The 21,295-nt window shown below is 42.8% G+C and overlaps 1 protein-coding gene across 4 annotated transcripts in view; it reads left to right on the top strand.

The window, feature by feature from the left end:
- COP1 (COP1 E3 ubiquitin ligase) overlaps positions 1–21,295 on the top strand; it is a 136,042-nt gene that overhangs the window by 84,437 nt on the left and 30,310 nt on the right. For all 4 annotated transcript variants that reach the window (XM_075710115.1, XM_075710117.1, XM_075710118.1 and 1 more), the window contains exons 16-18: positions 12,828–12,945; positions 16,809–16,933; positions 18,040–18,200. In XM_075710115.1, the coding sequence (XP_075566230.1) occupies positions 12,828–12,945; positions 16,809–16,933; positions 18,040–18,200 (404 nt within the window). The remainder of the gene's footprint in view (positions 1–12,827; positions 12,946–16,808; positions 16,934–18,039; positions 18,201–21,295) is intronic.

Below are 21,295 nucleotides of genomic sequence, written 5' to 3'. Positions count from 1 at the left end.
TCCTGACAGTACTTACTATGGGGGAAGCACTGAGCTTAGTGGGATTGTTTAGGTTAGAACCCCATCTTGAAGGTTTGACTTAAGTTATCTCCCTTCTTGGATGCTGGGATGTAACTGAAAGTGAAGTATGCCTTCTGCTGTCCTGGTGAAGACAATCTTTCTGGCACTGGTAGGTAGATCACATTGTAGATCACTCAGGACTGACAAGCAGAACTGCAGCTATGCCATGTTATTTAAGCCTACGATGTTTGCAGTTAAGCTGACTTGCCTGTATCTGCACATCAGAGATGCTACTAGATCAGCCAGGCACTACACAGTATTGTCCTGCCTTGCTGCAGCTGCTTCCTAGGAAATTGTGAAGGGACACACAAACCACTCATAGGCTTGCAGAACATGTTGTATGTGCAAATTCCACATAAGCTTCAGAGTTTAAAAGCCTACATAACTTTTTTACTTGCACAGAAAAAGTACTCTGACTTGTGTTGGATAAAGCATTTGCAATAATGGTGAGTAACAATATAAAGACCTATTGGGGGTTTCCAAACTTTATCGCAAAGGTTGTCACACTTCAGTAACAAGTGAACAAAAAAAATGAACTTGAAAAGCTCCAATTGATTCTCTGGAGAAAAGGATAAATCTGTCATTAGCAGAAATGAGCGTGCTAATTGTTTGCTTAAATATTCTTTTCCTGAACATTTTGTCTTCCGACTGGTGTAGAAGTCATTTAGTCAATGCTACAGAATTCAAATTAAAATTGAAATGAGCCTTGAAATTTAGGAACAGAATAGACAACTCCAAGAGTCATCTTTTGCTCAGGATGCCAGATTGCTCTTGCTACTAGCTGTTGCTGTATCCCTTAAGAGTTTAATCCTTCCCAACCTCGGCAGTTTCCAAAGCTGCAGTTTTTCTGGTAGCTCATTTAAAGGAATTGCTCACTGGAATGACAATGCCTGTAATGGCTTCCTGTGTTATCTCCTGTTCAGTCTGCCGCGTAGATTAATTGTTCTAGCCTTTTATTTGGGTGCTGAGCATATTTAGACTTTCATAACATACACTACTTTTTCCATACAAACTGGTGAAGATTGTCACATTGTATATGAAAATCTGTAACTTGCACATGCGGTGTGGGCTCTCATCTCAAAGGCTTTGTTTGATCCAAGCGTTTGATGCTGTGAGCATCTAAGCATTGCACGTGTTTAAAAGGAGAATTTTTGAACACTTGGGCTAGGTTGAGAGGAATTCGTCTAAAGATGCTCTCATAGCCATTTGAATCTCAAGAAGATAACAAAAAGTAAGACTGTAGATGTGTATGCAAATCTAGTTCCCCTTCACATCACTTATTTCATTGCCTAGCTAGAGTGTACATTGCCTCTTTTCTATATTGCATACTTGTGTATCATCATGTATTTTCCCATGCTTATTTCCTTGTCTGCATGATCCCACCATACCTTTGGGGTTTTGGTTTAAGCATTCTTTATCTAAGCTTGAATATTAGCAATTGTGACACTTTATTTAATATCCATCATCTCTTCCAGTAGAGTCCCCTTCTGAGGGCAGTTTAGTTGATGAATTGGATCACCATTTCGAGAACCTAGTAAAAAAAGGCTTATATCTCCTCAGGCTAGTGAAGCAAAATGTAGTTCTGGACCAAAATCAGGTTTGACTGATAATTTGGCAAACTTGGATTCTCAGTTGCATATTATAATGCATATGGCAGCAGTCTGCACTTTCCCTAGAAACCATTTGACTGCTCTGAAGCCTGTTTGGTTCTTTTTGTATGATGGTTGCTGATATGAAGCAACAGCTTTAGGGTTTTTGTCATAAATGTACTCCTAAAATCTTAGGGAGGATGTTCCTTTTCGTATCTACCTTTCTTAATGTCTTAAGCCCTTTATCTACATGATCTTGACCTCCTGGAGCCTGTGGTCTCTGGGAGTCTGACAGTGCTGCCCTTTCCCTCCATCACAGCCCTGTGACCTGCACAACTTTGAGTCGTTCAAGAACCAGAGCTGACATGGGTTTGCAGTAAGAACAAATACTGTGCACAATAAGTATCTTGAACTGGGAGAGATCTGTTCGGCAAATGATGTAGTATTTTTGGCTTTGAAAGATGTATCCAACAGTCACTGTACAAATAAGGCTCCTGGTGCTCATGTGAGAAATTTCAGATCTTCAGAGATGTAGTCCATTTAGACAGCATGGGCTGAAGCACCTTTTACTGTAAAATGACTGTTCTTCACATTTTCTAGGTGTCTTAAAACTCATTTTGGACATTGGCCTACATGCACTAGTGCATATAGAGTTGTACATGTTACATAGTCAAGGAGAAAAGTTGGATTAAGAGTCTGAATAGTATGTAATTCTTTTTTTTTCTTCCAGACATAAAGAATGAATTCTTCCAAAAGCTGCATGTTGTTACTGCTGTTGTCTTCATTGGTTTTGTAACATTAGTAAATCTTCCTTACATATACTGAATATTTTGTTTCTCCGACAGTCTGATAGAAGGCAACCTTTGAATTGCACAAAAAACAGCTATCCCTTATTCCTGTGAGAAACCTCTGTAGCTCTTTAAAACCATAAAGGTCAAAGTTTCAAAGGAGTTCTAGAGAAATCTGTTTTGCTTCCCTCTCCCATCAGAGCCCTTTTCTCAACTGATTAAGATCGCTAATGTTTTATGTCTCCTCCTTCTCTCCTTAATATGAGACAAGTTATTTAGGGTGGGGGTTTTATGGGCTGCTGTGTCAAAAGCTTTAGACAAGTCAGTAAAAAATGTCCCCAGTGTGTAAAGACCATTATCCATAACCAGGCAAATGTCATCTGTAACTTCAAGCCATAGGGAATCTGTCGAATACAAAGGTTAAAAACCCAGTTGGCGGTTCCCATCAAAGCTGCTATTCCCTTCATCTGTTCAGCAGAGGGAGATATAGATCTTTAGTGAAATGCTAGTGTTGATATACATTTAAAAAAAAAAAAAAACCCAGTACATTTGGTGTTAGTAAGAGATGAAACTCACTGGCTGAAGCAGTGTATAGTCTTCCCTGCAGAGCTCTGTCAAAATATTTCAAGTGCTAACCTGAAACCCTCTGCTGTCACATCTGTGAGCCTTTCCTTGGTGGTAGAAGGAAAGTTAGGAGGTGTTTATTGTGCTGTTGGTTTTGCCAGAGATTAAAGTGAGGCTACCAGATATGTTTAATCTAACCTCAGGTCTCTTTAATTCAATTTTCATGGAATGGACCTTTCTCATGTTGCTTCCTATGTCATGTAGTCTGCTAAACAGAGCACTGTTAGACATTTTCCTTCTTCTCAAAGCTGTGCTCTTCCTTCGTTTAAAAGAAAACCTGGGCTGGATTTGTATTGGATTCCCTAAATACGATTTTTGGAGGCTGTTGCCCATCATCTGTATTGCAGTGTAGGAAAATGAGATTGAGTTGTCATCCCCAAATACCTGTGTGCCTTCCTCTGCTATAGAAACTTCCTTTCATCTCCTGACTAACATCACAGGCGCTGTGGCTTCCTCACTTAAAAGATATATTTTTTTAAAGAATTTGCCACCAGCAAAATAAATCATACATACCTTGCTTAATCTTGTATAGTCTTCAGAGCATGCTGTAAGGGAAGAGCATGTGGGGGGAAGAGCACCTTTGACCTGCAAGGAAAATACCTATTGAATGCTTTCCCAAAGTTCAGTCTCTCTTTGGGTGGCTGTTGAATTTTTGACAGCTATGAAGATGGGGTGTGCGGGAACTCCCTGGGAGTCTGGTACAATGGTGTTTGAGACCGCTTGTCTAGACAGAACTCCGGTAGCAAACATGAATGAAGTACTGCATCCCAAATCATCTCAGGCACACATATGAAATACAAAATAAGGGCATTGTTCCAGCTTGCTGCTGTGGACCAGAGTGTTGCTTCTAGAAGAGATTGCTGAGATTCCCCCAGGGCAACAGAAAATGGTTATTCAGAGAAAAATTGTTTCTTTACTGCAGAGGGAACTCCAGGTAAAAAGAGGAGGAAAAAGCAAATGCATCAAACGGGTAATTTTGTCTTAGTTATAGAAACAAAGTACTTGCAATTTCTGCTGGAACAGAAAATTGTGAATACAAAGCCATATCCAGCAAACATTTTAATGTGCTGTTGGGTAAAATTTTCTTGTTTTATTGGGTTGGGTTTTTTTGAAGGGAAGGTATATGCAGGAAAAATAAAAAAAATACCAGTTAACTTTGCCCGTGCTGCAATGTTCTACAGGGAGATGTTGGGGTGAAATGGATTTATTTCTGCTCTCTCCTCCTCATGTGATTTGTCATGCTGCAAGTGGAAAACAGCACACTGCATTCTTCAGCAAAATGCTCCAGATAGTTTCGTCTGCCAAAGGTTCTTTGCTTCAGGCTGTATCAAACCCATTTTTAATCTCCTTCCTTACAGTAAGGGAAATGGTTTGTAAAGAGGGCACTGTTGTCAACTCACTGCTGTTGATACTATCTAATTTATTCTTCAGAAAATTCTTGTGTTAATTTTTGGTGCAGGGCTTTGTTCGCTTGAATTCAAATCCATTTTGTTTCCCATCCCCAATGCATTGTCACCTTTTCTCTTCTCCCAGAGCATCTACTTCCTTTATGTAGTGGAAACTATCACACTGTCTTCTCTCCCTGAAATGGCTTGAGATAGGCCAAAGCCTGTGCTGATCATATCCCATCCCAGTATTGCTCAGTCAAGTGAAATAAATATATTTTATATTGTATTGTTGGCTGGAAGGCTTCCTCACCATTCTTTGTTGAATGCCCAAATGCTACCCTGCATTTCTGTTGCTATAATAAAGATCTTTTTTTCCTTTTTACTTTTTTTTTTCCCCTCCATACACTCTCTTCTGTCCTGGAAGAGACCCAAGATTAAAAAGTCTTTTTTGTGGTCCCTGCCTGAAGGTTCACCTGTCTTGTTGAGTTGAATTATTTCCAAAGATGGAGTATTCAACTGTCCTATGTCCCCAGTCTTCTCTCCAGAGCTGGATGTTCAAACTCCAGTCTGCCTCTCTGCTGTAGGGAAGATTAAATCTGCACACTAAACTTTTTGAACAAAGCCACCTCAGTCACATGAAGATCTCCTAAGTGCTGTTGTTTGGTAGTACAGGCTTGGCAACAGTTATCAGCAGATCTCCATTTTCTTTTTTACTAGTAAGAAAAAAAATTAATTAAAGGAGAAATAAGGTTGTATGACAGTGCCTTGTGCCACCCCCATCCTATGGGAGTAGGTAGACAAAACCTGAAAGATCTGAGAAGCCAGAAGCTTCTGCAGCAAAACACAGCCTAAACATTAATGCTGTAATGCTGAGAGGTTGGTTAATGCCTTTCCTTTATGTCAATAGCAAATAGCTTAAACAAATTTGGATTAAAAAAGATTTCTCCCTAATCCTTTGGTGTAAGAGTACTTTTCAAGGCAGCTGAGGGAAGAGTTTACAGAATCTGTCTTTGGAAATGCTCAGAACTTGACTGAGTAGGACCCTTGAACACAATTATTTAACTTGCAAGTTGAATCCAACTTTGCAGTTGTCCCTTCTTTGAGCGGGAAGTCAGGCTGGCTGGATTCCAGAGGTCCCTTCCAACCTACATTATTCTGCGATTTTCAGGGCCCTTGAGCAAAAATGGATTTCAAACAAACTGCACTCTGTGTAGCATTAAGTTTCAGTTTGGGCTTCCTCATAATTAAATCCTGAGTTGTCTTTTGACCAGCCTTTGATATCAATGCCTTTGTGGGGAGGCTCTATTTCCTGGTGTGGCGGTATGTAGAAGATCCACTGGAGAGGTTCTGCTTCCTTATTAATAGCTTTTTAGTAAGTCTCTAAGTAAGTATGCAGCTTGTTACGTGGCTCTGAGGTCAAGAGAGTGCTGAGACTTTTTGTAGGTCTCCCCTCAAATTAAAGGAAATCTGTTTTAAAGTGTTTTGTCTTTAAAGTTTGGGTTCTGATAGCCACTGTCTGGCTTTTCCTAGGGTTTTGAGAAAGAGCAGCACTGGTTTACCTGGCCCTTGTTCAGGTTTCTGTAAGGACTGAGGCATCTAATGTGACAAGTCATCTTCAGTGTACTGCAATACAGTACACTGTAGTACAGTGTACTGCTGTTGATTTGAGTTTATTTTTAAATCAGGATGTTGTCCCTTTTTATCACCTTCCTCTTTCTCCTCACTAACAGAAGAAGAAAAGTTTTTAACAGTGAAAACTGAGGTTGCATGTGAGCCTCCTGATTCTGTTTCCATTTTTAGTCTAGCCAAAGGCTTTACCTCTGAGGATGCAAGCTTCCTTTTTATAGCAAGAAATCAGATAGAGCGTGGCTGAAAGAGATGTTTGGTTAACCCATCTTGATGTTTAAGTTCTGTTCTTCTACTGCTTGTTTATCAATGTTCAACAAAAATTCATTAAGGTGGCTTGCCCTATCCTTTATGGCATGCCACTTAAGGGAATGACAATGTGTATACTCTTTCCTTTCACCCAGAGACACTTGAAACGCAAGCTTTGGTTTGAACCACTGGGCTCTGGACACTTGAAGGCATAAGGATATGATTATATTTTCCTGCTAAACAAGTTACCTAGATACAATTCTAGGTAGCTTTGAAGGCTTCATTCTGGCCACTCTGTGATGAGTAATCTTGCTCACGTTTGGTATACAGGAGAGAAACAAGTGAATAGAAAGATCAATTTCTGTAGGTAGATGTTCAAATATAAATAATTTGATTTCTGCTAACCCCTTCAATATGTATTGAGCAATGGGGGCTTCCTTCAGGATCTCTGAAATAATTTTTTTAACCAGTGAAAGTAGAAATAGAATCAAACTCCACAAAATCATGCCTCTCATCTTTCTGACTAAAGATATTTTGTGGGCTTTTTTGTGCCCTTTTATTTTGTTGCTCTTTTGGTTTCTTTAGGATAACCTAATTGGAGGTGAACAGAGGTGTCTTGCACCAAATTTGCTCTGTCTCAGTTTAAATCTTAATGAACAAGTCATTTAAATATACCCCTCAGACTATAAATGTCTCTTATTCTTACTACTGATGTACAGAGTTTTACTGGTGAAAACAGGCAGCCTTGATCCAAGCTTGAAGTTCATATGGAGGAAAAGAGACAAAGCTGAGGGAGCCAACTGAGGATGAGTTACTAGTTGCAACAAATCAGATCATCATGGTGAAAGAAGCACAAGAGAAACACATTAAAGGTTATGCTCTAGCCTGCACTTCTTTTTCAGTAAAATATCTGTAGCATGGGGCATGCAGGACTGCAGGCTGTAGTCAAAGCATTAATATATTAAATGAATTTGACTCCTAAATTTGGTATTGAAGATACCTTTTTTTAAAAAAGGTAAGTCCAAAATGTGTTTTGATAACAGAAGACTTCTAACAGACCACTTAATTAACATCTGGCTCCCCACCCTACAACTTTGGTTTTGAATATGGGCATATTCTTGGCTGTAACATTCATCTGACATGTAGCAGCAAGCACCACTTATATTCTCAGGTCTGTAAGCACTGAAAAATCCGAGTAATGTAAATTACTTATTTTTTTTAATGGATCAATAATCTAAATATTAAACAGTTGAGAAATAAGCATTTCTAAATGATTGAAACAAGAAAAATGGTCATTGATTCTCCAGCAATTCAGTTTTCCAGAGGAGAGCCACAGAACCTTTGTATGCAGCTCTTGGGGCTTTCTAGTCGTTACATCCATTGAATATAAAACTGTTGCATTGCAGGTAAACTTTTCTCTTGCTGTCCTTGCCTTGATATCCCTTTGAGTAAGTGGGGGAGGGGGGAGCCTTGGGGGCAGGGAGGGGGGATGTCTGTGAGTTAGCTCATGCTGTAGACTAGTTAATGTTTGTGGTGCAGGTGAGTGTGAAGCACATGCCCTGGAATATGAATGTTACTGGGAACTGCCGGGTACCTGGAGAGTTAAATGACTCTGCTTTTTGGGTTGTGTGTGTTGCTACCCTGAATGTACTGGTACTCAATGAAACAAACTGCTGCTGTGTGATGCTCTTTCGTAACCCGTGCCTGCTCTTTCTGGAGTTGCTCCTCAGTACATTTTAAGAGCTTTGCAAGAGGTGATGTGAGCCTAAAGCCTGCTAGTAACAGCTGTTTTGTGAATTTTATTAACAAATCTAAGTGTAAAGATAGTAATTTTTGCAAAACCAGACTTTGCCCTTTTTTTGTTTAAACAACTAAAAATCTAAGAGCAATTATGTCTTTCTGAACAGCTCTGAAATTACCTAAGATGGTGCTGGCTCCATTAGCAATTCCCAGCTCTCTTTATTTGAGAAGCTTTTAACCTGATTTCCTAAGACCACATAATCAGTTTGTTCACTGTGTCCCTATCCCTGCAACCAAGCTGAGTCCAAGGACTGAGATTGAGAAGGTGCTGATCACTTCACCTTGTACATCACAAAACCATCCTTTCCTTTCGCCCTGCTCCTGCTGGCTGGAGTCTTGTGAATTTATGAGCTGCTGAGCTGTGGGGGATGCCTTCCTTTGCTGACGCGGGTTATATTTACTGAAGAGGTGGTGAGATCTTTAGGAAATTTGGAAAAGTGAATTCTTGATTAGTTGTCACTAGATGGCTCAAAGATGAAAGCAGTGGCATCTTAAGGAAAGTAAGTAGTTCTTGAGTGTTCTGGAAAAGCACTATTTAAAAACTCAGGCTTGTGGTTGGAGACCTCTAAGCAGCAGTGCCAGAGCTTAGCTGCCCTTTTTGCCTTCTGAGATCACTTCAAAAAAAACCAAACAAACAAAAAACACCCAACCACCAACCCTATATAATAAAACAGCCTGCCAGCAAACATTTGAATTCAGAAGGCACAGCAGCAGAATTCTGTCGTGCTCAGCTTCTGCAGTGACATTGAACTAGATGAGAATTGCTTCAGAGTGTTTAATTTGTTATGGTATATATACATGTTCTTTCCCATTATCTCATATATATTTCAATTAAGCCTGAACACAGAAGAAAAAGTAAAGCAGTGAGCTGTTGCTGCCAAAGGGTTAGGCATGAGGCTTTTAACTGTGGAAATGTCATTTCTAAGTTGAAATTGTTCTAAGTGAGTTTTCTGGTGGGGGTGGAAACTGTAGATCTGCAAAAAAAAAAAATTGCCAAATGGTTATTTTAATGCTCACGTTTGAGGAGCGAAACAAGAAGCAAATACCCCTGTGCATCGCTGGTTAGTGGTTGAGTATGCTCTGTGGTCTTCCAGGGATGCCAAGGGCAGGAGCCAGCAGTGGGATGCTGGCTGAACTTATGGGCTCTTGCAGAGTTTGGGAAGTATTTGATTCCCCTCAATGCCCCCTCTATTTTCCTTACCTTCAGCTGGCTCTTAGGATTAATTTGTTTTCTGAGCTTTCCAGAACACCTCGCCTCAGACCCACTGGCATGTGCGGGATGCTGCCAATCACAGACAGTTTCAGCTCATCAAACTCCACCAGGCGAGGCTGCTGCCGGGGTACCTGGGAGTTGTATTTTTCTCATTTAGTTTCATTTTTGGGCGCTCTGCTTCCTCAGCAGATGGCATTTTTATCATGTTTTTGGGAAGTCCATATGGCCTACAAGAGAGAGTATCTTTTTAATTGTAAAACATGACCACCTGTTCTGATTTTAATGAATGCAGTGAGCATTTGTCTTCATATATCTACTTAAAAATAGCTGCTTCAATTGAATTTAAAAAAATCTCAATTGAGCACCAACACTTCAGCTGCTGAAATAATCAATTAATAATTAAGTGGCTAATTTTAGAACCCACTGGCCTTGCCCATTCCCTCAGACTGGTTGCGATCAGAGCAGACAGTGATTGATTGCCCTGCCAAGCCAAGAGGCACACGCGGTGCTGGAGCCAGATGCCATCAGGCTTCGAGCTGTTTATTGTGATATTTAGGTGAATGTAACTTTGTCTCTGCTCTGCAAATGGACTTGTCTTTCCTGCTCTAGCTCTTTCCTCTCTGCGTTGCTCCAGCTGCTCACATGCAGCCATCCACAGGTACCCCTTTCCCTGCCACCCTCTGAAGGATGAAATCTGGTACTCAAAAGGTATCCTAATGGTGGGCCAGCTGGAGAGGAGGTTGAAACTGTGAGCAAAAATAGGCTTGAAAGGCTTATCCACTAACTGGCTCCTAATAGAAAGCCCTGCTAGAATCATTCTGCTCATTAAAATAGTAATTGCCAGTTAACTGTTTCATAGCTCCTGCAGCAGGTACACCAGCCAAATGAGAAACTGTGGAATTTTTTGGCTCAAGCTTTCAGGGAGGTGGAAGGGACCAGGATGCCTAAATCTTGTTAAAGGAGTGTTAACACTTAAAGTCCTTTTGAAAATTAACCTCTCTATTGAATAAGCCTGTCACAACATCATAGAATCATAGAATCATAGAATCATCTAGGTTGGAAAAGACCTTTAAGATCATCCAGTCCAACCATTAACCTACACTACCAAGCCCACTCTAGACTAATCAAGGGTAGACCAGACTAAACCATATCCCGAAGTGCCACATCTACCCGTTTTTTAAATGCCTCCAGGGATGGTGACTCCACCACCTCTCTGGGCAGCCTGTTCCAATGCCTGACCACCCTTTCCGTAAAGAAATTCTTCCTAATCTCCAGTCTAAACCTCCCCTGGCGCAGCTTAAGCCCATTTCCTCTTGTCCTATCGCTAGCTACTTGGGAGAAGAGACCAACACCCACCTCACTACAACCTCCTTTCAGGTAGTTGTAGAGAGCGATAAGGTCTCCCCTCAGCCTCCTCTTTTCCAGGCTAAACAACCCCAGTTCCCTCAGCCGCTCCTCATAAGACTTGTTCTCCAGACCCTTCACCAGCTTCGTTGCCCGCCTCTGAACACGCTCCAGCACCTCAATGTCTTTCTTGTAGTGAGGGGCCCAAAACTGGACACAGTATTCCAGGTGCGGCCTCACCAGCGCCGAGTACAGGGGGACAATCACCTCCCTGCTCCTGCTGGCCACAGCATTCCTGATACAAGCCAGGATGCTGTTGGCCTTCTTGGCCACCTGGGCACACTGCTGGCTCAAGTTCAGCCGGCTATCTACTAACACCCCCAGATCCTTTTCGGCCAGGCAGCTTTCCAGCCACTCCTCCCCAAGCCTGTAGCGTTGCATGGGGTTGTTGTGACCGAAGTGCAGGACATCTTGTTCTAAAGCTAATTAAAATGCCCAAATGGTAGCAATGCTCTGGGATTTTGGTCAATAGTAACCCTCCGAACAGCTGACACTATTTTGGAGGTAGAAGAAACAGGAGCATTTGAAAGAGTGCTTGGGGATACAGCAGTTCCCAGCGTTTCAGTACTAGCAGTAATGGGCATAATAGCTGTTGGGTTTCCACACAACTGGGTGATTTGGCAGTTTGGTGTAAGTGGTGGAGAAAACTTGGTATGGCTGCTTGGAGCATCTGCTTTTACATGGTGAGGAGGAAGAGTGAGCAAGCCAGAAACCTCTCACCAGAGAAGTCTCTGAACCCATCATATTATGCAGAGAGCAAGATGCTGGAAGCAGAGGGGAAAATGACTTGCCTGCTTACCTCATTTTACTGAAGGTGTTTCTGACACAGCCCCCCCGCGCTGTCTTGCCACGGCCACCAATTAGCCCATTAATACGGGTGAGAAGCTACCCTTGCCAGCCTGATAGCGGTTGCTGTAGCCTGATCGATGTAAATCCAGTTATCTCTCAAACCACATGGGATTTTGAGACAGCTGGGTGTTGTTTGTATGACTGAGAGCCCTGCTATGAAATGCTGTGCAAATACAAAAATAACCGTAGCTATTGGCATTTAAATTCATTTCCATGTAATCTTTGTGACAAAGTTCCATTGGTGGGGTGTTACTTCAGTAGGAGGAAGGTCAGAGCAGTTTTCAGCTGACGTCTGGGTATCACAAGTTGCTTGGTGAGAAAGGCGTCCAGCTCTGTTTCCTTGCGCGTGTGGCCTTCCCTCCCTGCACTTCCAGAATAGCAAGGGATAATTAAATTAAGTTCAACATTAAAGGCTGAAAGTCAGGAACAGAAAAGCTTATTAACCTTGTTGAGCTGGAAAGAGCGCTGGGAGTGTTTGGGGCTTGGGTCTCGTGGGGTTTTCTATTCTTATTTTTCTGGTTTTGGGGGAATTGACACTTAGTTGTGCAGAAAATATGTATTGTTAATTCTGTTGCGATCCCTTTTATGTGGTTGTGGCATTGCAGCACATTGGTGAATTAAATCTGTGAATTTAGTCTGTTCTGTCATTAGCAGAAATACTAGTTCTCTCTTAGTAATAAAATCAAAAGAGAGAAGCGAAAAAACAAAAGTATGGAGGTTACCCATTTAGGGTAAGCAGGAGAAATTTAATCTCTATTTTCCATGATCCCATTTAAGTAGCAAACAGACTGAGTTTTTAGCCTAGGGTTCTCCAACAGTTTTCCAAGAGGGGACAGATTGAGGAAGGAGAAGGGGGTGCAAGGAATTAAAAATGACAGTTAGAGTGGCTGGGCAGGGAGCCAAGAAGGCAGGCAGGAGAGGCAAGAGTCCTTTTAGCTGCTGGCTTGCACATGGGCCAAATGGGGTTTGTGGGAGGACACATGTATGTGCACACACCTGTGGATGCACCTTTTCCCCTTGCTGAGTCTTCTAAAGGGTGCTTGGACCTCTTCAGACTGAATTTTGGGGCTGTTTAAAGTAGCCTGCTTAAATACTCCTTTGCTGTAGAGTTTATCCTCGATGAGGCTTTAGGTGAGATGTGGAAGCTGCAGGCAGGACTTTTGTGAGCTGACTGTTAGAGGTCCTGTGCATACTTCCTATCTGATTAAGTTTTGCCCCTCTTCTTTCTCATCCCCAGATCACTGTGTTCACTACTACGATCTTCGCAACACTAAGCAGCCAATCATGGTGTTCAAAGGGCATCGCAAGGCAGTCTCCTATGCAAAATTTGTGAGTGGGGAAGAAATTGTCTCTGCGTAAGTATTGCCTTTTATGTAGGCTAAAAACTTTGTAGCCCTTGCTTTCTGGCACTCTTTAGGGCCATCGGGCAAGTTCACCTGTGTGGGTGGGTGTGCTTACTAGCTGCTGTGCTTTTGGGAAGCAGATCATTATTTTTTTTTTTCCTAAGGCAAAAATAGAAATTCATTCCTGGTGTCACTTGGCTCTGCTCTATCTTGTGGAGCTGAAATGCTTAAGAGGAATACAAAGACAAGTAGATGCAGCTCCTGACCATGAGCCCTGACTTTGGGAAGCTGCAGGTGGACTCTCCTTTTACGAAGTGCTGTGTGTGCTGAGGATGCTCCTGACCAGAGCTCTGCTGTAGAGAAGGCTGGTGGCAGAGCCCTGAGGATAGTAATCTGCAGTAAAACACAGCTGATGAGTGACAGAAGTGATCAAATGGTACTGCTATGTCTGAAGAGGAGGTTTAGCCGCAGCCTGAAAGCAACTTCAGTAGGACTGACTGATCTGTTCTCTGGCAATTTATTAATCTGCTCTGTGAAGGCCCTTTTTAGGATTATACTTGGGTTAAGTAGACAAGAAGAAGTTGTGTTTTGTGGTCCAAATGGTGTGCAGCTTTTCAGCCAGGGTAGACCATAAGGTCTGCTGTAGAGGCCCTGAAGAATAATATTCTACAGCTTCTGTTCAGTTACATGGCCAGATGTGTCTGCCCCAAAGCCCAGTGTGGCTGCCTCAGTTCTAGGTAGGTTTTCAATCACGTGGGAATGAGTGTGTCTGTTGGATCACATAGTGAAAGGTTTTAAAGACTGGCTACAAGCCTCTCCAATAAACCGGAGGTGAGCCCCTCTTACATGGTGGGGAAAATGCAAGCAACCTTGGAGTACTGCAGGGGAGTCTTTGATCTCAACACACTTGTGTATAACACCCAAAGGCAGCAAGGATGGATCACAGGGGTAGATCTAGTCCCAGGAAGTACACCTGCTGCCTTGTACCAAGCCAACGATTATCTAGCTTGGCTCTGTCCTGTGTTTTCACACAGTTTGCTCTAGAAGCCTGGAGCCAAAGCGGAGCATTTTAAGGTGTATTCAGGCTGCTAGTGAGTTACTCTGAGCTGTGTGATGGACAATTCCCTGGTGGCTTCTGGTACTGTTTATATTTAATCAGCTCCTCTCTTCTTATTTCCATTAACATTATAACTCTGTAAGGGTGCAAATTCATACCTAGAATGCAGAGAAAATTAAATGTAATGCTTTGAACCAAATCTGGATAAGAAGAAAGTGTTTAATAGAAGCAGGAGGAGGCTGAGAATGTTTTACAGCCGTGATCAAGTGGATCATCATTCATGGGATGTTTCAGAACAGAATGGCCCTGTCCTGCTTGAGCCAACAATCTGAAAAAGCTTATCCTAGTCCTGGGAGGAATATCGATAGAGTGGTCAGGCTTGTATAGGCAACAGCAGGGTGAGGGGACTAACTGGAGGGTTCACCTATCTTTTTCTGTGTGAACAGAAAGAAATGTGAGAGTAGGTTATTTTTCATGTCTGTCTTTTGCAAATTGAGGAGTGGAGACAGCAGTAGTGATTCCCAAAAATCAAGCACTGATTTCTTTTAAGAAAAAATAATATGTATATTCAGATTCTCTAGATTTCTAGCTAAATCTGTTTTAGAGATTGCGTTGATTTACTTTGCCTTGTAGAGTTAGGTTTTGACCTCAAGGGTGTTCAGAACTGCCTGGTATTTAGCACAACACATTGATTGCAGTGCCGATTTACAGAGAGACAAATTTAACAGAGCAGCGCATCCATGATATTTTTTTGGAGGGGGTATGAAACCAGGAGAGCAGCGTAACACCAACAGAATCAATGGCCTCTTCCTCTCCTTGCAGTCCAGTGGCAGATAACTTTCTTCTTTTATGGCATGCTTATCCTAAGCAATGCAAACGTGTCTAGAGCTTGATGGGAATTTGTTAGCAGTAAAAGCATTCCATTAGTAACAGACTTTAAGTGGTTTTACTTTAATGAAGAGATGTAGAATGTATGCTACGAAAATATAGAGGTTAAGTGCCTATATATATGAGGTCTTCTTGATAGGTTAGCGAATAGCAGAAGCTGTCACAGGAATCTGACAGCTTGTAGACCAGGGATTAGTCTTTGCTGCTTTATCCTGCCTTCAGAAAAGTTTAGTTTCCAGGCAACTCTGAAGCTTTTAAAAGCAGCATTTTAAAAATACAGCTGCCCTAATAGCACAGAAGGCACCTCCCTGTACTTGTGGACCAAAAAAGCAGTAGTATGTACCTTTTTGCCCTTTGAGCTCTGCTGCTACTGTGATGGTAAGGACAAGAGAAGGGAAGGGAGAGTGAGCAGTGGTGTAGGGCAGGGATGGACATGGAACAAGCATCAGGTAGAGAGGCTGAATACTCTGTTTTAGGGCCCCCCCTTGGTCAAGACCTGAAATGAGGAAAGCACTCCTCCTTAAGTCACACTATTACAGATAAAGTTCATACCTTTGTTGTGTTCTGACCTCAATACTATTATTACAAATGACTAACAAATCTTGCTGCAGCTCTCTTATCGCTCCTTTGTCATTCCAGCTGTCACTGAGGGCTGAGATAAGGTTTTTGCAGTATAGCACAAGGTGCATCTCCACTCTTGGTGCAGGGCTAATTTGTTACATCGTTGGTAATGTTTGATGGATATTGGGTGGGGTTTTTTCCCTTCAGCTCTTAATATTCAGAAAGCAGCAAGGTTGGGTGATGTGACTTGTAAGAGGGGAGTGTTACCTACCTCCCTTCCTCCTACTCAGGAGGCTGACAGGTCCTGCTCCCAATCTCTTCCAAATTTAACATGAGAACAGTACTACCCATTTCCTCAAGGGTGGCTTCATGAGGCTCTGGTCCCACCACATCAGTGTTTCTTCACGTACTGTGGAGTGTACCGCTGTGAGTTAGTGCCAGAATATCAGAGCCTGGTGATTGCTAGAGAATAATGCCTGGCAAGTGAGAGGGGCTCATGTCCTATCAGGTTTGGGGAAGAAATTAATCCTGTATGTCCCAGAAACCTGGGATCTTCCTATTTCACTTGAGCTCTGCCAGGCAGAGGAGACTATCTCCATCTCCTTTCTTTTGCCAAAGGGAAAATGTTTGCTCACGGTAAATAGAAAAATATTTTGAAGGCAGGTATGTTTGCATCTGGGGGAACAATGGAAAACATCAATTTTGATTTAATCCCAACAGGGTTTGTATATTTTTAATAGTAATATTTAGCTTTGCTGCCAAAGTGAAAAAAGTGGAAGTTTGAGATCTGTATCCATGCAGTCTCAATTACACATGAGAAAACCACATGAATTTAATGCTAATAGCAACTCTGAGCCCCCATAGGTTTTTATATGCTGCTGTTCGTTATTGGGCAGGAGGAGGAGAACATGCTTTCAGGGCAGCTGGAGAGGGAGGAGGCTGCTTCCTACCAGAGTCCTGCAAAGGCATGAATGACGGTTGTAGCCAGCACAGAGAAGGGAACAGATTTTGTCCATGCTGTAGAAGTTTAAAAAAAAATAAAATAAAAATCGGTGTGTCCTGGTTCTGTGATGATCTGGAGGAGGCAGTGATGGCCCAAAGGCTGTACAGTTCAGTGAAGGACTCTGTAATTGATAGGAGAAAGGAAGAGTAATACTTGGGGGAGGTTTTTTACTCAAACATGTAATGTGTTTTGACAGGCTTCTAAAATAACATGATACCTTTCTGAGCTCAAGCTGAGTTGCCTGTGATTGAAAGGGAGTGTGCTAAGACTTCCTACGTTTACATTGCAAGTGGGGTGTTAAGGAGCAGGGCTGCAAGCGAGGAGTGCAGGCCATATGGCAGCAGGGTAACTAGGTATTGTTTTCAGGTCAACAGACAGTCAGCTGAAGCTGTGGAACGTAGGGAAGCCTCACTGCTTGCGCTCCTTCAAGGGTCACATCAACGAGAAGAATTTCGTAGGGCTTGCATCCAATGGAGACTACATCGCCTGTGGTGAGTAGAGCAGCCATCCTGACAAATGCTAATGGGACTCCGCAGAGCTGGTGCCTCTCCAGTTGCAAAGCACACCAGCAGTTGTGCTACACAGCTGCATGGGTGTTTTAATAGAGGATTATTCTGAACTTCCACCTTCCTTCCCTTCCCAGGGAATGGCATAAGGAGCACTGACCTAAGGGGGTCTGTACTTGGTTTTCTCCCATTTCAGATGAGTTCTTCATATATGACAATTCAGACTTGCTGTCACCAAAAGTCAACTGCTAATGTAGACACTGTTGATATCACTTATGTCTTTCACGTTTATCAACTGACAGACACATCCTTATGCATCTTTCTGAGGAAAGGCAGTAGCCTGGACCACACGAGTGGTCCTGTACTTGTCACTTGGTATGGCATTCTGCATGGTGAAGCACTAACGCCCTCATTGTCAACAGCTCCCTAGAAGCCTAAATCATCCTGAAGCAGTTACCCCTTTGGTGGTTTCTGTCTTTTTACTGCTTAAGTTGGACTGTTGAACCTCTGTAAATCCACAGGTTTTGGTGGGAGAGCGGTGACAGGCTGATTGCTGTGGGATGAGCAGGACAGCTGTGCCAGCACTGAAGGGAGGACCTTAGCTCTGATCTCTGTACAGCTTGCAAGGCAGAAATTGGGATGGATTTCTAAATAAAGCCTGCACAGTCTAGTCTCTCTTACTTAAACATCCACATACCAAATTGTCGTACTTGATTACGGCCAGCAAAACTGTGACAGTGCTACCTGCCTCAGAGCTGTAACACCAAGCAGGCAGGGTGTAGCAGTGTTTCATGTGGTAGCGTAGATGCTCTGCTCTGCCCTAAGGAAGTTATTGGGGACAGTTGGGACCCTGTATGTTTTGCAGGTGCACTGCATACTGCAGTTGTCTTGTAATAAAACCTGGTTCTGCTATTAAGCATCATGAAAGCTTGCTGTGGAGCACTCCCAGTTGCCAAGGTACCATGAGCGTGATGGTAACTACAAGGAGGAAATGTCTGGTCTTGTCTTAAACAATGAAAGAGCTAAGAAGCCTTATTTCTGTACCTGCTACCAGAACCTAATCTTGTATATTTATTTTTTTTAATTTCTAGGAAGCGAAAATAATTCCCTTTACCTATACTATAAGGGCCTCTCAAAGACACTGCTGACGTTCAAGTTTGATACAGTCAAAAGTGTCCTGGACAAGGACCGGAAAGAAGATGACACAAATGAGTTTGTGAGTGCTGTGTGCTGGAGGGCACTACCAGATGGGGTAAGCTTTCTGCTCAGGCACCCAGCAGGGTGTGAAAGGAATGTCTCCTGCTTTCTCACAAAATAGCATTGCTGAGGGATTGACTGCACTTAGTATCTTGTTGTTCATGGGTATCGCAGATCGGTGTGAAAACGTGAAGATCTGTAGGGTAACTGAAATGCTGGGGGATGCTGGAGGAGAAGGGACTGCTCTGCTCTTAACTCTTCCACCTGAGTGTTTGAATTTCTCTACTTGGCATCTGAAATCCCCAAAGCAGCATTGTATTTCTGGCAGTTAATGTTTTTTGTGGGTGCATTAGCAGGTTTCTTTTGTTGCTTTAATGAAAGCACCTGCAGATACTCACTGTGGAGCCTTATCTCAATGTTACTGTCTGTATGGACTTGCTCATTGAAATACAGCCCTCGTGTTTAGATGAGTAGATACATAAAGGAGGCGAGCCCAGGCTGCAGTCACCTCAATGACTGTTCCAGTGACAATTCATATACGTAGCATGTGTACTAATGCTGCAGGCAGACCTGACACAGCTTTTGTGAGGGTGGCCTTTTGGCACGAGGCTGCTCTGGAGAACAAAACGTTGCTTTTAAATTCAGAGTGCTCTTGAAAACCTTGCATAAAAAAACCCAGCTTGAGCAAGTCACTCTCTTGTATGTACAAGGGTTTGCAGATCAGATACTTAATGGGCTTGTTGGGGGGAAGGGAGGAGTGCATCCTAAATACAGTCTTCCAAGTAGCTAAAGTGGAATGTTGCCTAATTGATGTCCTGAGATGTTGCATTCACAAAGATAGTGTTTTGGAAAGGTAATAGCTACCAATCTGTTTCCGTATGAAGAAACTGCCCCCACAACTGTGATTCAGCTGTCACTGGCGTAAACTTAGTTCAGATAGATGCTTCTGAATCAAAATAAAAATAAACCCAAGAGTCTGAAATTGCACTTTTGATTTAAAAGTAAGAAGTGGGCTGTTGTGGTTGAACAGTAGGCATGAGACTAAGTGATGTAGGGTCACCAGCTTCTTTCTGGCTGGGGATTTAGGAGGATTTGGTATGCACAGATGTCATGTCTTGGATGAGGAGTGGCTGTTAGAAGTTGTGTAATCCGTCTTTCTGCTGGATAAAAATGTGCTGCGGGAACCTGTGTGTCCAGAAATGCCCTTCCCTGAACTTTCTTCACAGCAGTGTTTCTGTGTTGGGTTGTCCTGCCCACTGACCTCCTGTGCAGCTTTTCTACAGGCAACAGACTAACAGTGATGTCTCACTCCGGTGTTATTTCTGTTGCCGTCTGCTCCTTATCAGCCTTTTCTCTGATTAATGTCCTTTGCTCTGATAGACCTTCTGCTTAAGTGACTGAGAAACTTCTGAGCAGTCACCAAGGGCTGTCAAGCAATTCTTCATAACCAGCATGAAAAGTACTGTGCAAAAATGTAATAGTTAAATCAGGCCCATCAAGATTGTACCAAATAACATTCAGGCTTCAGTCCATTAAGCAGCATTCAGAATTAATCCCTATTCTGATTTCCCACCTCCCCCCCCAACATTCCTCTGCTTTTCTCTGGGCGGCTTCTAAATTAGCCTATTTCTCCTGTGGCAGCCACAGTACCTGGCTCTTGTTTGTAAAGAAAGCAGCAAAAAGCTGCCTGTGATCCGAGAGCCACTAGCTGACTGCTTTGCCTCTGTGTTTTACCTCTGCCTGTGGTGCATGCCATCCTGCTTTACATACTGAGCAAGCAGCCTCACTTGCTTTTGCCAAGAGGCCTTAATGTTCCCTTGCACCATGTCTCCAGTCCCCCCGAGACAAGAACTGCTCTTCACCAATGCAGCCACACATTTCTCTTCCCTCTTTTACCAGTGCAGCAGCCCTCTCTGACCTAATTGAGACTTTGCTCATGTTCCTAGGAAATTAAATTACTGCATAGCCAAAGGTCACTTATGTCCACAAAGTCTTGCTCAAACAATGAAACTTTTATTCTCCATTTTGATAATGTTTCTTAAATTTGGCATAAAATTTTTCAAATGAGCTTCATATATACAGGCTTCCCTAAAAGCTGATGTGTTTTTTAATGATGCTTGGATGAACTAGAGAAGGCCTTTGCCTCAGTGCTGTCGGCATCTGTGGGAATGGGGGAACCCACAGCCTATTTCTGGCTTAATTGCAGACTTTGATCCTGGGTGAGTCACTCTGCCTTAGTTTCCTAACTATAAGAGTTACCACACTTAGCTTTCACCGCTGGCGGTGATCGTGCCTGCTCTGCTGAAGGGCATGTGCATCAAAGCAGCTCCAGCCTAGCAGCAGCACAGAGCCCAGCACGGGCTGGGAAACCTGCCCCAGAGCTGCAGGGAGCATGGTGAGTAAGCTTTTACTGCTGTGGGTGTGCTGTTCTCCGTGCCTCACTGGGCTGGTTCAAAGCAGTCTCACTTGTCTCCATGCTATGGTCACCAGGCAGTAGCTTCAGTTTGCTACTGGAGTGTTTTCAACTGGGAAGATGCGGGCACTGCGTGCCAGCCTTTCCCCAGGGCTCCCCAGTGGAGCAGACTCTCCTCAGTTTCCCTACGGTGTTGCTCTCAAGGATTTGTCTTTAATTAACCTTTCGAGATGAGATGAGTAAGTTTCAGATCTGTCAGTTATCTTGGGAAGCATGAGTACATGTACGCCTTCACTTCATGCACTTAAGTGCAAAATCTCAGATCCTAATTAAAACTTAACTAAAACTTTCAGATGAAATGTCATTGATTCTTTCTTAAATCTATTTTTATGTAATTCAAGCTTTTACTTCCTCCTGAGCCAAAGTCAAGCTGTGCCAGCAGCCCTTGCCAGAACCCATCTTTTTTCTTCCCTGTGTTGGTTTTCCTTCACTCACAAAGATGCAGGGACCTTTTTGCTAGATCTGTCACCTTTCCAACCGCAGAGGCCTAGCCAGCACCTTCTTTCCACGCGTGTCAAAGCCATAATAAGGAAGAGAAACTGTTCTCTGTAAGTGCTTATTAGCATTTTGTATCAGGCTTACTTCAACTTACTTCAACTCTCAGTGATGTTTAGAAATAAGCACTAGCTTGTAGGCTAGGAGTTTTGGTAGACTCTTTGGGTGGAGGGGGGGAACCC

This window comes from Pelecanus crispus, chromosome 5, assembly GCF_030463565.1.
Source record: "Pelecanus crispus isolate bPelCri1 chromosome 5, bPelCri1.pri, whole genome shotgun sequence".
NCBI lineage: Eukaryota > Metazoa > Chordata > Aves > Pelecaniformes > Pelecanidae > Pelecanus > Pelecanus crispus.
This window is presented reverse-complemented; position numbering and strand designations above follow the sequence as displayed.